This window comes from Polyodon spathula, chromosome 7 (assembly GCF_017654505.1).
Source record: "Polyodon spathula isolate WHYD16114869_AA chromosome 7, ASM1765450v1, whole genome shotgun sequence".
Taxonomy (NCBI): domain Eukaryota; kingdom Metazoa; phylum Chordata; class Actinopteri; order Acipenseriformes; family Polyodontidae; genus Polyodon; species Polyodon spathula.
Window position 1 is genome coordinate 1,005,309 of NC_054540.1, and position 13,622 is coordinate 1,018,930.

General features: G+C 53.8%; 1 protein-coding gene across 2 annotated transcripts in view; it reads left to right on the forward strand.

Annotated features, from left to right (window-relative positions):
- Window positions 1-13,622, forward strand: part of LOC121317960 (reelin-like) — a 167,095-nt gene that overhangs the window by 141,226 nt on the left and 12,247 nt on the right. For both annotated transcript variants that reach the window (XM_041254055.1, XM_041254056.1), the window contains exons 44-54: window positions 574-832; window positions 1,473-1,722; window positions 1,988-2,156; window positions 2,891-3,031; window positions 4,191-4,368; window positions 8,433-8,626; window positions 9,237-9,493; window positions 9,740-9,894; window positions 10,199-10,413; window positions 12,883-13,060; window positions 13,287-13,462. In XM_041254055.1, coding sequence (XP_041109989.1) covers window positions 574-832; window positions 1,473-1,722; window positions 1,988-2,156; window positions 2,891-3,031; window positions 4,191-4,368; window positions 8,433-8,626; window positions 9,237-9,493; window positions 9,740-9,894; window positions 10,199-10,413; window positions 12,883-13,060; window positions 13,287-13,462 — 2,172 coding nt within the window. The remainder of the gene's footprint in view (window positions 1-573; window positions 833-1,472; window positions 1,723-1,987; window positions 2,157-2,890; window positions 3,032-4,190; window positions 4,369-8,432; window positions 8,627-9,236; window positions 9,494-9,739; window positions 9,895-10,198; window positions 10,414-12,882; window positions 13,061-13,286; window positions 13,463-13,622) is intronic.

Consider the following 13,622-nt stretch of genomic DNA (forward strand, 5'->3'; position numbering starts at 1 on the left):
CTGCCCTCCCTGTTGACTCCTGGTCTGTCTCCCTGCCTCTCCCTGTTGACTCCTGGTCTGTCTCCCTGCCTGTACCTGTTGACTCCTGGTCTGTCTCCCTGCCCTCCCTGTTGACTCCTGGTCTGTACCTGTTGACTCCTGGTCTGTCTCCCTGTTGACTCCTGGTCTGTCTCCCTGTACCTGTTGACTCCTGGTCTGTCTCCCTGTCTCCCTGCCTGTACCCTGCCGGTCCCTGTTCTCCCTGCCTGTACCTGTTGACTCCTGTCTGTCTCCCTGCCTGTACCTGACCTGGTCTGTCTCCCTGCCTGTACCTGTTGACTCCTGGTCTGTCTCCCTGCCTCTCCCTGTTGACTCCTGGTCTGTCTCCCTGCCCTCCCTGTTGACTCCTGGTCTGTCTCCCTGCCCTCCCTGTTGACTCCTGGTCTGTCTCCCTGCCTCTACCTGTTGACTCCTGGTCTGTCTCCCTGCCCTCCCTGTTGACTCCTGGTCTGTCTCCCTGCCCTCCCTGTTGACTCCTGGTCTGTCTCCCTGCCTGTACCTGTTGACTCCTGGTCTGTCTCCCCCCCTCTGCAGGTTCGTCCAGTTCTTCATGCGGCTGGGCTGTGGGAAGGTGGCCCCGGACCCCCGCTCTCTGCCTGTGCTGCTGCAGTTTTCGCTGGACGGGGGTCTGTCTTGGAGGCTTCTGCAGGAGTTCCTCTTCAGCAACTCCAGCAACCAGGGCCGATTCGTGGCGCTGGAGATCCCGCTGCGGGCGCGCAGCCCCTCCACCAAACTGCGCTGGTGGCAGCCCTCTGACAACGGGCACTTCTACAGCCCCTGGGTCATCGACCAGGCAAGTCCGAGAGGGAGGGAGGGTCTGGCTGTGAGAGTTGTAGGAATTTATTATCTAGTTTAGGTTTTGTTTTAGTTTTAGTTTATTCACTTTGTGCCTACAGGGCCAGCACAGGTACTTCCCCCAAGCAGTTCTGTCAGTTAATGCTCCAGGTAGTTTGTCCATAACTATAAACACTCAGATGTAAGATATGTACAGTAGAAATAGCAAAAGAAGCTAGCAAGTGTCTCTCAGAGGTCTATTCAGCATCCCCTGAATCTTGTACCTGGTGTCTTGATGTATCTGTTTTTCCTAACTGCAGTAACTGTTATAACCTCTCTCTCTCTCTCTCTCTCTCTCTCTCTCTCTCCTCTCCTCTCTCTCTCTCTCTCTCTCCTCTCTCTCTCTCCCTGGTCTTGCTTCTCAGATCGCTGGAGATTTGGCGGCAGTGCCTCAGGCCCTCCTTGTCCTGGCAAAAGACCCCCTCTGCTCAGTTCTCCCAGTCTGGACCCACGCTCCTGGCTGCTCCAACCCCGTGACCGATGCGCCGGATGGATGCAGGTGTGCGGATCCTCTGGAGATGCCTTCGCCTTCATCGAGAAAGGGTGCACCAGATACCTCACCTCACGCTCGCAGGACTCTCTCTCTCTCTCTCTCTCAGATTGTGGTGGGCGGCAGTGCCTCAGGCCTCCCTGTCCTGGAGGATGACTTCTCCCAGGCTGACCAGCGCTCCTGGCTGCTCCACCCCGGTGGGACGCGGATGCCGGTGTGCGGATCCTCTGGAGATGCCTTCGCCTTCATCGAGAAAGCCAGCACCAGATACGCCATCACCACCGACCTCACGCTGACGCAGGACTCCTTCATACAGTTCGACTTCTCAGCATCCTGCTCCGTCAGCAACTCCTGCTATGGTGAGATGGGGTGGAGAATGGGTTGGGGAAAGGAGGGAGAAGATTTCTTTATTTAATGTGACTTCACTACCACATGCGGCCATCCATCCAATGTCAGTAGCCTGCTTGGAAGTAGTGTGAATTGTATCGAAGCTCACTGTAAAACCTGGAATGGCTCAAACTGCATTGGAGGGTCTTCTTTCCATCCCTCCCGCTCCATGTTCTTCCCTCCTCCCCTTGTACAGTAGCCCTGTAAGTCCTGTACCTGTGATGTTCTCCCTTGCAGCCATCGAGCTGGAGTACTCCCTGGACCTGGGTCTGACCTGGCAGCCCCTGCTGAGAGACTGCCTGCCTATCAGCCTAGACTGCCCCCACTACCAGCTGCAGAGAGTGCTGGTGTCAGACACCTTCAACAAGTGGGGGCGCGTCACCCTGCCCATCCCTCCCTACGCCAGGTGAGCGCCTGCCAGCCTCTCCCTCCTGAGCCAACGCTCAGCCAGCGCACTCAGCATGCAGTCTGTCTATGAGAGCTCAGATTTATACAAGATGGATCAGTAGTGTTAATGCAGGTGTCCTGGCTAAATCTGAAAACAGGAACTTTGCATCTACCAGTAACTGAGAAGCACGGGACCCATGCCTGCAATGGCAAATTGAAGCGGTTTAGTTTAATTGATTCCTTTGTTTTGTGATATGTGTTTTGGGTCATTCCAAATGAAACAGGCTTCTTGTCCCTCACACCACTGTCTCAGATTCTTTTCATATTGCATACAAATATACCTAGAAGTGTTTTAGGAAGATCCAAAATTTTACCTCTCAAATCTCACTGTTTTTTAAGTTACTGGTCAAAAATGTGGGGTAACCATAACAGCGAGTAAAAAAGATATCTTGAATACTTTGAAAGATCTCACCTCTCAAACACACTCCCATTTTCACCTGTCATCTATAACTCAAAAATGATGAGAGTTAATATTTTGGGATTCTTCCTTGAAATACTTCCCGATATATCAACAGAATGTGAGCTGGTGAGGTGGTGAGATCTCACGATGTAGTTCCTGTGGTGTGGAGTGACACCAATACTCCTGCAGGTCATGGAGTGGTGCTGGCCTTGCTTGCTCAGACCTCCCTGAGATTTGCCGCAGAGTGCTGGAGGAGTAAAGAATCTCGTTGTGCCCCCCCCCCTCCCCCGCAGGTCTCCAGCTACTCGCTTCCGCTGGTATCAGCCGGCCCCCTTCGACAAGCAGCAGACCTGGGCTCTGGACAACCTGTACATCGGAGACGGCTGCGTGGACATGTGCAGTGGGCACGGGCGCTGTGTGCAGGGCAACTGTGTGTGAGTGTCTTTCCATGTCTCTGTGTTCTCTGTCTAGCTGTGACTCTCAGTGAATTGCTCTGTGTTCTGTGTCTCTAGCTGTGACTCTCAGTGGATTGCTCTGTGTTCTGTGTCTCTAGCTGTGACTCTCAGTGGATTGCTCTGTGTTCTGTGTCTCTAGCTGTGACTCTCAGTGGATTGCTCTGTGTTCTGTGTCTAGCTGTGACTCTCAGTGGTTTGCTCTGTGTTCTGTGTCTCAGTGGATTGCTCTGTGTTCTGTGTCTCAGTGGATTGCTCTGTGTTCTGTGTCTCTAGCTGTGACTCTCAGTGGATTGCTCTGTGTTCTCTCTAGCTGTGCTCTGTGATTGCTCTCTGTCTAGCTGTGACTCTCAGTGGATTGCTCTGTGTTCTGTGTTTCTAGCTGTGACTCTCAGTGGATTGCTCTGTGTTCTGTGTTTCTAGCTGTGACTCTCAGTGGATTGCTCTGTGTTCTCTCTAGCTGTGACTCTCAGTGGATTGCTCTGTGTTCTGTGTCTCTAGCTGTGACTCTCAGTGGATTGCTCTGTGTGGATTGCTCTGTGTTCTCTCTAGCTGTGACTCTCAGTGGATTGCTCTGTGTTCTCTGTCTCTAGCTGTGACTCTCAGTGGATTGCTCTGTGTTCTGTGTCTCTAGCTGTGACTCTCAGTGGATTGCTCTGTGTTCTGCTGTGACTCTCTCTAGCTGTGCTCTCAGTGGATTGCTCTGTGTTCTCTCTAGCTGTGACTCTCAGTGCTCTGTGTTCTGTGTCTCTAGCTGTGACTCTCAGTGGATTGCTCTGTGTTCTCTGTGTAGCTGTGACTCTCAGTGGATTGCTCTGTGTTGCTCTCTGTGACTCTCAGTGGAGGGCTCTCTAGCTGTGTCTCTCAGTGGATTGCTCTGTGTGTTCTGTGTTCTCTCTAGCTGTGACTCTCAGTGGATTGCTCTGGATGTGCTCTGTGATTTCTGTGTTCTCTCTAGCTGTGACTCTCAGTGGATTGCTCTGTGTTCTCTCTAGCTGTGACTCTCAGTGGATTGCTCTGTGTTCTGTGTCTCTAGCTGTGACTCTCAGTGGATTGCTCTGTGTTCTTCTAGCTGTGACTCTAGCTGCTCTGACTCTGTGTCTCAGTGACTCTCAGATTGCTCTGTGTTCTCTGTCTATAGCTGTGACTCTCAGTGGGAGGGTTTGTACTGTGATGAACCTGAGGGCTCCCTGCCCACCCAGCTGAAGGACAACTTCAACCGAGCCCCCTCCGCGCACAACTGGCTGCTGCTCCACGGGGGCAAGTTGAGCGGGTTGTGTGGAGCTGTCGCCTCTGGAACAGCACTGCACTTTAGCGGGGTGAGTCACAGAAACTGCTTCCGTGAAAAAATAAAGCATGTATTTTCACTTAAACAGCATTGCCACTATCAGAATGGAGGTGCAGTGTCTCCGGTGCTGCAGCCTGTCTGTAACGCTCCTCTCAGAATGGAGGTGCAGTGTCTCCGGTGCTGCAGCCTGTCTATAACGCTCCTCTCAGAATGGAGGTGCAGTGTCTCCGGTGCTGCAGCCTGTCTATAACGCTCCTCTCAGAATGGAGGTGCAGTGTCTCCGGTGCTGCAGCCTGTCTATAACGCTCCTCTCAGAATGGAGGTGCAGTGTCTCCGGTGCTGCAGCCTGTCTATAACGCTCCTCTCAGAATGGAGGTGCAGTGTCTCCGGTGCTGCAGCCTGTCTGTAACGCTCCTCTCAGAATGGAGGTGCAGTGTCTCCGGTGCTGCAGCCTGTCTATAACGCTCCTCTCAGAATGGAGGTGCAGTGTCTCCGGTGCTGCAGCCTGTCTATAACGCTCCTCTCAGAATGGAGGTGCAGTGTCTCCGGTGCTGCAGCCTGTCTATAACGCTCCTCTCAGAATGGAGGTGCAGTGTCTCCGGTGCTGCAGCCTGTCTATAACGCTCCTCTCAGAATGGAGGTGCAGTGTCTCCGGTGCTGCAGCCTGTCTATAACGCTCCTCTCAGAATGGAGGTGCAGTGTCTCCGGTGCTGCAGCCTGTCTATAACGCTCCTCTCAGAATGGAGGTGCAGTGTCTCCGGTGCTGCAGCCTGTCTATAACGCTCCTCTCAGAATGGAGGTGCAGTGTCTCCGGTGCTGCAGCCTGTCTGTAACGCTCCTCTCAGAATGGAGGTGCAGTGTCTCCGGTGCTGCAGCCTGTCTATAACGCTCCTCTCAGAATGGAGGTGCAGTGTCTCCGGTGCTGCAGCCTGTCTATAACGCTCCTCTCAGAATGGAGGTGCAGTGTCTCCGGTGCTGCAGCCTGTCTGTAACGCTCCTCTCAGAATGGAGGTGCAGTGTCTCCGGTGCTGCAGCCTGTCTATAACGCTCCTCTCAGAATGGAGGTGCAGTGTCTCCGGTGCTGCAGCCTGTCTATAACGCTCCTCTCAGAATGGAGGTGCAGTGTCTCCGGTGCTGCAGCCTGTCTATAACGCTCCTCTCAGAATGGAGGTGCAGTGTCTCCGGTGCTGCAGCCTGTCTATAACGCTCCTCTCAGAATGGAGGTGCAGTGTCTCCGGTGCTGCAGCCTGTCTATAACGCTCCTCTCAGAATGGAGGTGCAGTGTCTCCGGTGCTGCAGCCTGTCTATAACGCTCCTCTCAGAATGGAGGTGCAGTGTCTCCGGTGCTGCAGCCTGTCTATAACGCTCCTCTCAGAATGGAGGTGCAGTGTCTCCGGTGCTGCAGCCTGTCTATAACGCTCCTCTCAGAATGGAGGTGCAGTGTCTCCGGTGCTGCAGCCTGTCTATAACGCTCCTCTCAGAATGGAGGTGCAGTGTCTCCGGTGCTGCAGCCTGTCTGGAACGCTCCTCTCAGAATGGAGGTGCAGTGTCTCCGGTGCTGCAGCCTGTCTATAACGCTCCTCTCAGAATGGAGGTGCAGTGTCTCCGGTGCTGCAGCCTGTCTATAACGCTCCTCTCAGAATGGAGGTGCAGTGTCTCCGGTGCTGCAGCCTGTCTATAACGCTCCTCTCAGAATGGAGGTGCAGTGTCTCCGGTGCTGCAGCCTGTCTATAACGCTCCTCTCAGAATGGAGGTGCAGTGTCTCCGGTGCTGCAGCCTGTCTGTAACGCTCCTCTCAGAATGGAGGTGCAGTGTCTCCGGTGCTGCAGCCTGTCTGTAACGCTCCTCTCAGAATGGAGGTGCAGTGTCTCCGGTGCTGCAGCCTGTCTGTAACGCTCCTCTCAGAATGGAGGTGCAGTGTCTCCGGTGCTGCAGCCTGTCTGTAACGCTCCTCTCAGAATGGAGGTGCAGTGTCTCCGGTGCTGCAGCCTGTCTATAACGCTCCTCTCAGAATGGAGGTGCAGTGTCTCCGGTGCTGCAGCCTGTCTGGAACGCTCCTCTCAGAATGGAGGTGCAGTGTCTCCGGTGCTGCAGCCTGTCTATAACGCTCCTCTCAGAATGGAGGTGCAGTGTCTCCGGTGCTGCAGCCTGTCTATAACGCTCCTCTCAGAATGGAGGTGCAGTGTCTCCGGTGCTGCAGCCTGTCTATAACGCTCCTCTCAGAATGGAGGTGCAGTGTCTCCGGTGCTGCAGCCTGTCTGGAACGCTCCTCTCAGAATGGAGGTGCAGTGTCTCCGGTGCTGCAGCCTGTCTGGAACGCTCCTCTCAGAATGGAGGTGCAGTGTCTCCGGTGCTGCAGCCTGTCTATAACGCTCCTCTCAGAATGGAGGTGCAGTGTCTCCGGTGCTGCAGCCTGTCTATAACGCTCCTCTCAGAATGGAGGTGCAGTGTCTCCGGTGCTGCAGCCTGTCTATAACGCTCCTCTCAGAATGGAGGTGCAGTGTCTCCGGTGCTGCAGCCTGTCTGTAACGCTCCTCTCAGAATGGAGGTGCAGTGTCTCCGGTGCTGCAGCCTGTCTATAACGCTCCTCTCAGAATGGAGGTGCAGTGTCTCCGGTGCTGCAGCCTGTCTATAACGCTCCTCTCAGAATGGAGGTGCAGTGTCTCCGGTGCTGCAGCCTGTCTGTAACGCTCCTCTCAGAATGGAGGTGCAGTGTCTCCGGTGCTGCAGCCTGTCTATAACGCTCCTCTCAGAATGGAGGTGCAGTGTCTCCGGTGCTGCAGCCTGTCTATAACGCTCCTCTCAGAATGGAGGTGCAGTGTCTCCGGTGCTGCAGCCTGTCTATAACGCTCCTCTCAGAATGGAGGTGCAGTGTCTCCGGTGCTGCAGCCTGTCTGGAACGCTCCTCTCAGAATGGAGGTGCAGTGTCTCCGGTGCTGCAGCCTGTCTGTAACGCTCCTCTCAGAATGGAGGTGCAGTGTCTCCGGTGCTGCAGCCTGTCTATAACGCTCCTCTCAGAATGGAGGTGCAGTGTCTCCGGTGCTGCAGCCTGTCTATAACGCTCCTCTCAGAATGGAGGTGCAGTGTCTCCGGTGCTGCAGCCTGTCTATAACGCTCCTCTCAGAATGGAGGTGCAGTGTCTCCGGTGCTGCAGCCTGTCTATAACGCTCCTCTCAGAATGGAGGTGCAGTGTCTCCGGTGCTGCAGCCTGTCTATAACGCTCCTCTCAGAATGGAGGTGCAGTGTCTCCGGTGCTGCAGCCTGTCTATAACGCTCCTCTCAGAATGGAGGTGCAGTGTCTCCGGTGCTGCAGCCTGTCTATAACGCTCCTCTCAGAATGGAGGTGCAGTGTCTCCGGTGCTGCAGCCTGTCTGGAACGCTCCTCTCAGAATGGAGGTGCAGTGTCTCCGGTGCTGCAGCCTGTCTATAACGCTCCTCTCAGAATGGAGGTGCAGTGTCTCCGGTGCTGCAGCCTGTCTATAACGCTCCTCTCAGAATGGAGGTGCAGTGTCTCCGGTGCTGCAGCCTGTCTGTAACGCTCCTCTCAGAATGGAGGTGCAGTGTCTCCGGTGCTGCAGCCTGTCTATAACGCTCCTCTCAGAATGGAGGTGCAGTGTCTCCGGTGCTGCAGCCTGTCTGGAACGCTCCTCTCAGAATGGAGGTGCAGTGTCTCCGGTGCTGCAGCCTGTCTATAACGCTCCTCTCAGAATGGAGGTGCAGTGTCTCCGGTGCTGCAGCCTGTCTATAACGCTCCTCTCAGAATGGAGGTGCAGTGTCTCCGGTGCTGCAGCCTGTCTGTAACGCTCCTCTCAGAATGGAGGTGCAGTGTCTCCGGTGCTGCAGCCTGTCTGTAACGCTCCTCTCAGAATGGAGGTGCAGTGTCTCCGGTGCTGCAGCCTGTCTGTAACGCTCCTCTCAGAATGGAGGTGCAGTGTCTCTGGTGCTGCAGCCTGTCTATAACGCTCCTCTCAGAATGGAGGTGCAGTGTCTCTGGTGCTGCAGCCTGTCTATAACGCTCCTCTCAGAATGGAGGTGCAGTGTCTCCGGTGCTGCAGCCTGTCTGTAACGCCCCTCTCTCTGTGTGCATTCTGGCAGGGCTGCAGCAGGCAGCTCGTGACGGTGGATCTGAACCTAACCAGCGCAGAGTTCATCCAGTTCTACTTCATGTACGGCTGCCTGATCCCTCCTATCCAGCGCAACCAGGGCGTGCTGCTGGAGTTCAGCGTCAACGGGGGCGTCACTTGGACCCTGCTCACCGAGATCTTCTACGACCAGTACAACAAGCCAGGGTAAGGCTGCTTTGATATCCTGTAAGCAAGAGAGACGTGCACAAGTGTGCACTAACATTGTGCACTAACATTGCTCATAGAGTTTATTATGTCTCGTGCCCAATGGAAACTATCAGCAACAACTACACCTTTAACATCACTGAGAGTGTAGATCTCACATTCAGAATGTCATTGACAGAGAATTCTAAACGTTTAAACCACAACAGGTTCTATAAAAAACAGATTAAGAAAGTAAATATTTTTGCGAGATTATCTTGCAGTCTTTGTATGACAGTCTATGCATTGACTGAGTGTAGCTTTACTATTCTGAACTCCAAAGGGGCATGGATGGATCAGCACAATAATGAATGCTGGGGTGATAGTAAATACTCTACATTTATGTGTTCGTAATTTTTCAGAATTATGGAGACATGTCCTACAACTCCATAAATTAGCTTTTTTAGGGATGCTTTTGTAAGGTAATCATTGTAGACACGCCCACACACAGCCACACATGGTCTTGCTGTGACTCTGTGAAGCCCTGCATGTTCTCTTGCGCTGTCCCTGGTGCGCTGAGTTTATCACAGCTCATCATGGCTCTGCTGCTGTGTGCTTCCTTGTGCCCCGCCAGTTTCCTCAACGTTCTGCTGCCCCCTGCTGCTCGGGAGGAGGGAGTGCGGGTGCGCTGGTGGCAGCCCAAACATGATGGGCTGGACCAGAATGACTGGGCGTTGGACAACGTCCTGATCGGAGGCTCGGCAGCCCAAACGACTGGCATCGTGGACACCTTCAGCGGGTCTGCACTGCCCCAGCACGAGAGGGCCCCCGCCGACTCTGCACCCACTGGCAGGATCTTACAGGAGCCCAGAGCAGAGGAGAGGGGCACAGGTGAGGGAGTGGAGCACAGGGGAGAGGGAAAGTGGAGGAGTGGGGCACAGGTAAGAAAGGAAGAGTGAGGAAGGGCAGACAGAATGGGGCACAGGGAGAGGGAGAGTGGAGGAATGGGACACAGGTAAGGAGAGGGGGAGGAATAAATCAGCTGAATAGTCAGATGGATGTTTTAATACGTTGCATGTGAGTACTTTTTCTATATAAGGTGTGGTTTGGGTGTGATTGTTGTCTCCTCATTCTCAGTGAGTGAGCACTGGATGTTCCACGATGACTGCCTGGTGGAGCGGTTCTGTGACTCCCCCGATGGCGTGATGGTGTGTGGGAGCCACGACGGGCGAGAGGTATACGCTGTGACCCGCGACCTCACCCCAACCCAGGGCTGGATCATGCAATTCAAGGTCAGTGCCACTCCCCAGTCTTCTTGACGGACAGCCAACAGTTTCTTAACTCTAAGTAGCACACCTGCCTTATTGTAAGTCCCTTTTTCAGTATTTCAGATTCCATTGTCTGCTAGTAAAACTTCACAAGAAAAATATCAACCTATCGAAAAATAACTAGGTAAACTTTTGGTAGGGTAATGATAGGTAAGCTTTTTTTAAGGCTTGGATAATTAATTGCACGATATGAGTCAGCACCTTGGTCTGTGTGAAGGAGGTTTGCTGGTTGGAGTCTGAGGGTGAATGCAAACACTTTGTTCTTCAGATTTCGGTGGGCTGTCGGAGCACAGAGAAGGCATCTCAGAGCCAGGTGCATGTCCAGTACTCGGTGGATTTCGGGGTGAGCTGGCGGTACCTGGTGCCCCAATGCCTCCCGGCAGACCCTCAGTGCTCCGGACAGATCTCCCAGCCCTCCGTTTTCTTCCCCACGCTGGGGTGGAAACGAGTCATCTACCCATTGCCTGGACAGCTCACCGGCAAGTAAGTGTCTGCAGATTCCTCCTCTACCCCTTCACATTACATCCACCACCCCTTCACATTGCATCCTCCACCCCTTCACATTGCTCACCCTTTCACATTGCATAACCCACCCCTTCACATTGCATCCTCGACCCCTTCACATTGCATCCTCCACCCCTTCACATTGCATCCTCCACCCCTTCACATTGCATCCTCCACCCCTTCACATTGCATCCTCCACCCCTTCACATTGCATCCTCCACCCCTTCACATTGCATCCTCCACCCCTTCACATTGCATCCTCCACCCCTTCACATTGCATCCTCCACCCCTTCACATTTCACATTGCATCCACCACCCCTTCACATTGCATCCATTGCATCCACCCCTTCACATTGCATCCACCACCCCTTCACATTGCATCCACCACCTCACATTGCATCCACCACCCCTTCACATTGCATCCACCACCCCTTCACATTGCATCCACCACCCCTTCACACTGCATCCACCACCCCTTCACATTGCATCCTCCACCCCTTCACATTGCATCCTCCACCCCTTCACATTGCATCCTCCACCCCTTCACATTGCATCCTCCACCCCTTCACATTGCATCCACCACCCCTTCACACTGCATCCACCACCCCTTCACATTGCATCCACCACCCCTTCACATTGCATCCTCCACCCCTTCACATTGCATCCTCCACCCCTTCACATTGCATCCTCCACCCCTTCACATTGCATCCTCCACCCCTTCACATTGCATCATCCACCCCTTCACCTCCACCCCTTCACATTGCATCCTCCACCCCTTCACATTGCATCCTCACCACCCCTTCACATTGCATCCTCCACCCCTTCACATTGCATCCTCCACCCCTTCACATTGCATCCTCCACCCCTTCACATTGCATCCTCCACCCCTTCACATTGCATCCTCCACCCCTTCACATTGCATCCTCCACCCCTTCACATTGCATCCTCCACCCCTTCACATTGCATCATTGCATCCTCACCCCTTCACATTGCATCCTCCACCCCTTCACATTGCATCCACCACCCCTTCACATTGCATCCCCACCCCTTCACATTGCATCCTCCACCCCTTCACATTGCATCCTCCATCACATTGCATCCACCCCTTCACATTGCATCCTCCACCCCTTCACATTGCATCCTCTACCCCTTCACATTGCATCCTCCACCCCTTCACATTGCATCCACCCCTTCACATTGCATCCTCCACCCCTTCACATTGCATCCTCCACCCCTTCACATTGCATCCTCCACCCCTTCACATTGCATCCTCCACCCCTTCACATTGCCACCCCTTCACATTGCATCCTCCACCCCTTCACATTGCATCCTCCACCCCTTCACATTGCATCCTCCACCCCTTCACATTGCACCCCTTCACATTGCACACCCCTTCACATTGCACCCCTTCACATTCCACCCCTTCACCCTTCACATTGCATCCTCCACCCCTTCACATTGCATCCTCCACCCCTTCACATTGCATCCTCGACCCCTTCACATTGCATCCTCCACCCCTTCACATTGCATCCTCCACCCCTTCACATTGCATCATCCACCCCTTCACCACCCCTTCACATTGCATCCACCACCCCTTCACATTGCATCCTCCACCCCTTCACATTGCATCCACCACCCCTTCACATTGCATCCTCCACCCCTTCACATTGCATCCTCCACCCCTTCACATTGCATCCTCCACCCCTTCACATTGCATCCTCCACCCCTTCACATTGCATCCTTCCCTTCACATTGCATCCATTGCCACCCCTTCACATTGCATCCTCCACCCCTTCACATTGCATCCTCCACCCCTTCACATTGCCACCCCTTCACATTGCATCCTCGACCCCTTCACATTGCATCCTCCACCCCTTCACATTGCATCCTCCACCCCTTCACATTCACATTGCCTCCACCCCTTCACATTGCATCCTCCACCCCTTCACATTGCATCCTCCACCCCTTCACATTGCATCCTCCACCCCTTCACATTGCATCCTCCACCCCTTCACATTGCATCCTCCACCCCTTCACATTGCATCCACCACCCCTTCACATTGCATCCACCACCCCTTCACATTGCATCCTCCACCCCTTCACCCCTTCACATTGCATCCTCCACCCCTTCACATTGCATCCTCCACCCCTTCACATTGCACACCCCTTCACATTGCATCCACCACCCCTTCACATTGCATCCTCCACCCCTTCACATTGCACATTTCACATGCATCCTCCACCCCTTCACATTGCATACACCACCCCTTCACATTGCATCCTCGAGCCCTTCACATTGCATCCTCGAGCCCTTCACATTGCATCCTCTACCCCTTCACATTGCATCATCCACCCCTTCACATTGCACACCCTTTCACATTGCATCCACCACCCCTTCACACTGCTGTTTCACTAAAGTGTTTAATCCTCATCTCTCTATCACCCCAGCGCTGTGAGGTTCCGCTTCTATCAGAAATACTCGAACACGCAGTGGGCCATTGATAGCTTCTACATAGGACCCGCCTGCCCTGACAACTGTGGCGGCCACGGGGATTGCCTGAAGGAAAGATGCCTTTGTGATCCTGGCTTCTCCGGACCCAACTGCTACCTGAGCCAGACTCTCAGGGTAAGCGATAACTACAATGCAAGGATGAAAGCAATCATAGTGAAGTATGAATCCAGATAAACACATTGTAGCAAGTCATTCCGGACACATACCGCAATATTTCTAATCAAACTTGTATCCTATTGATAACGAGCATGGTTGAGAAGCATTGGATAACAAGCACTGTACTTTATTGAGTATGCTGCACCCCATGTATATAATGGCTGGGCTGGATTTAATCCTGCAGAGATCCCTGAAGGAGCGCTTCGACACGGACAAGGTGCGGCCGGACCTGTGGCTCTCCCTGGAGGGGGGTCGCCCCTGCACAGACTGCGGGGTGCTGGTGGAGGACACAGCGCTCTACTTCGGGGGGGCCAACACCAGACAGGCCGTCACCACCGACCTGGACCTGCGCGGATCCAAGTGAGTGTCGACCCGAGGGGAGAGAGGGGACAGACTCTCCACATGGGATTGTGTAAATACTACAAATACATCCAGGAATTCAAATACTACTTCTGCATAGGCAAGGGTTCACTTGTAAACAAAAAGGTACCCGATTTTATAATTAGGGAAGAGAGATAGC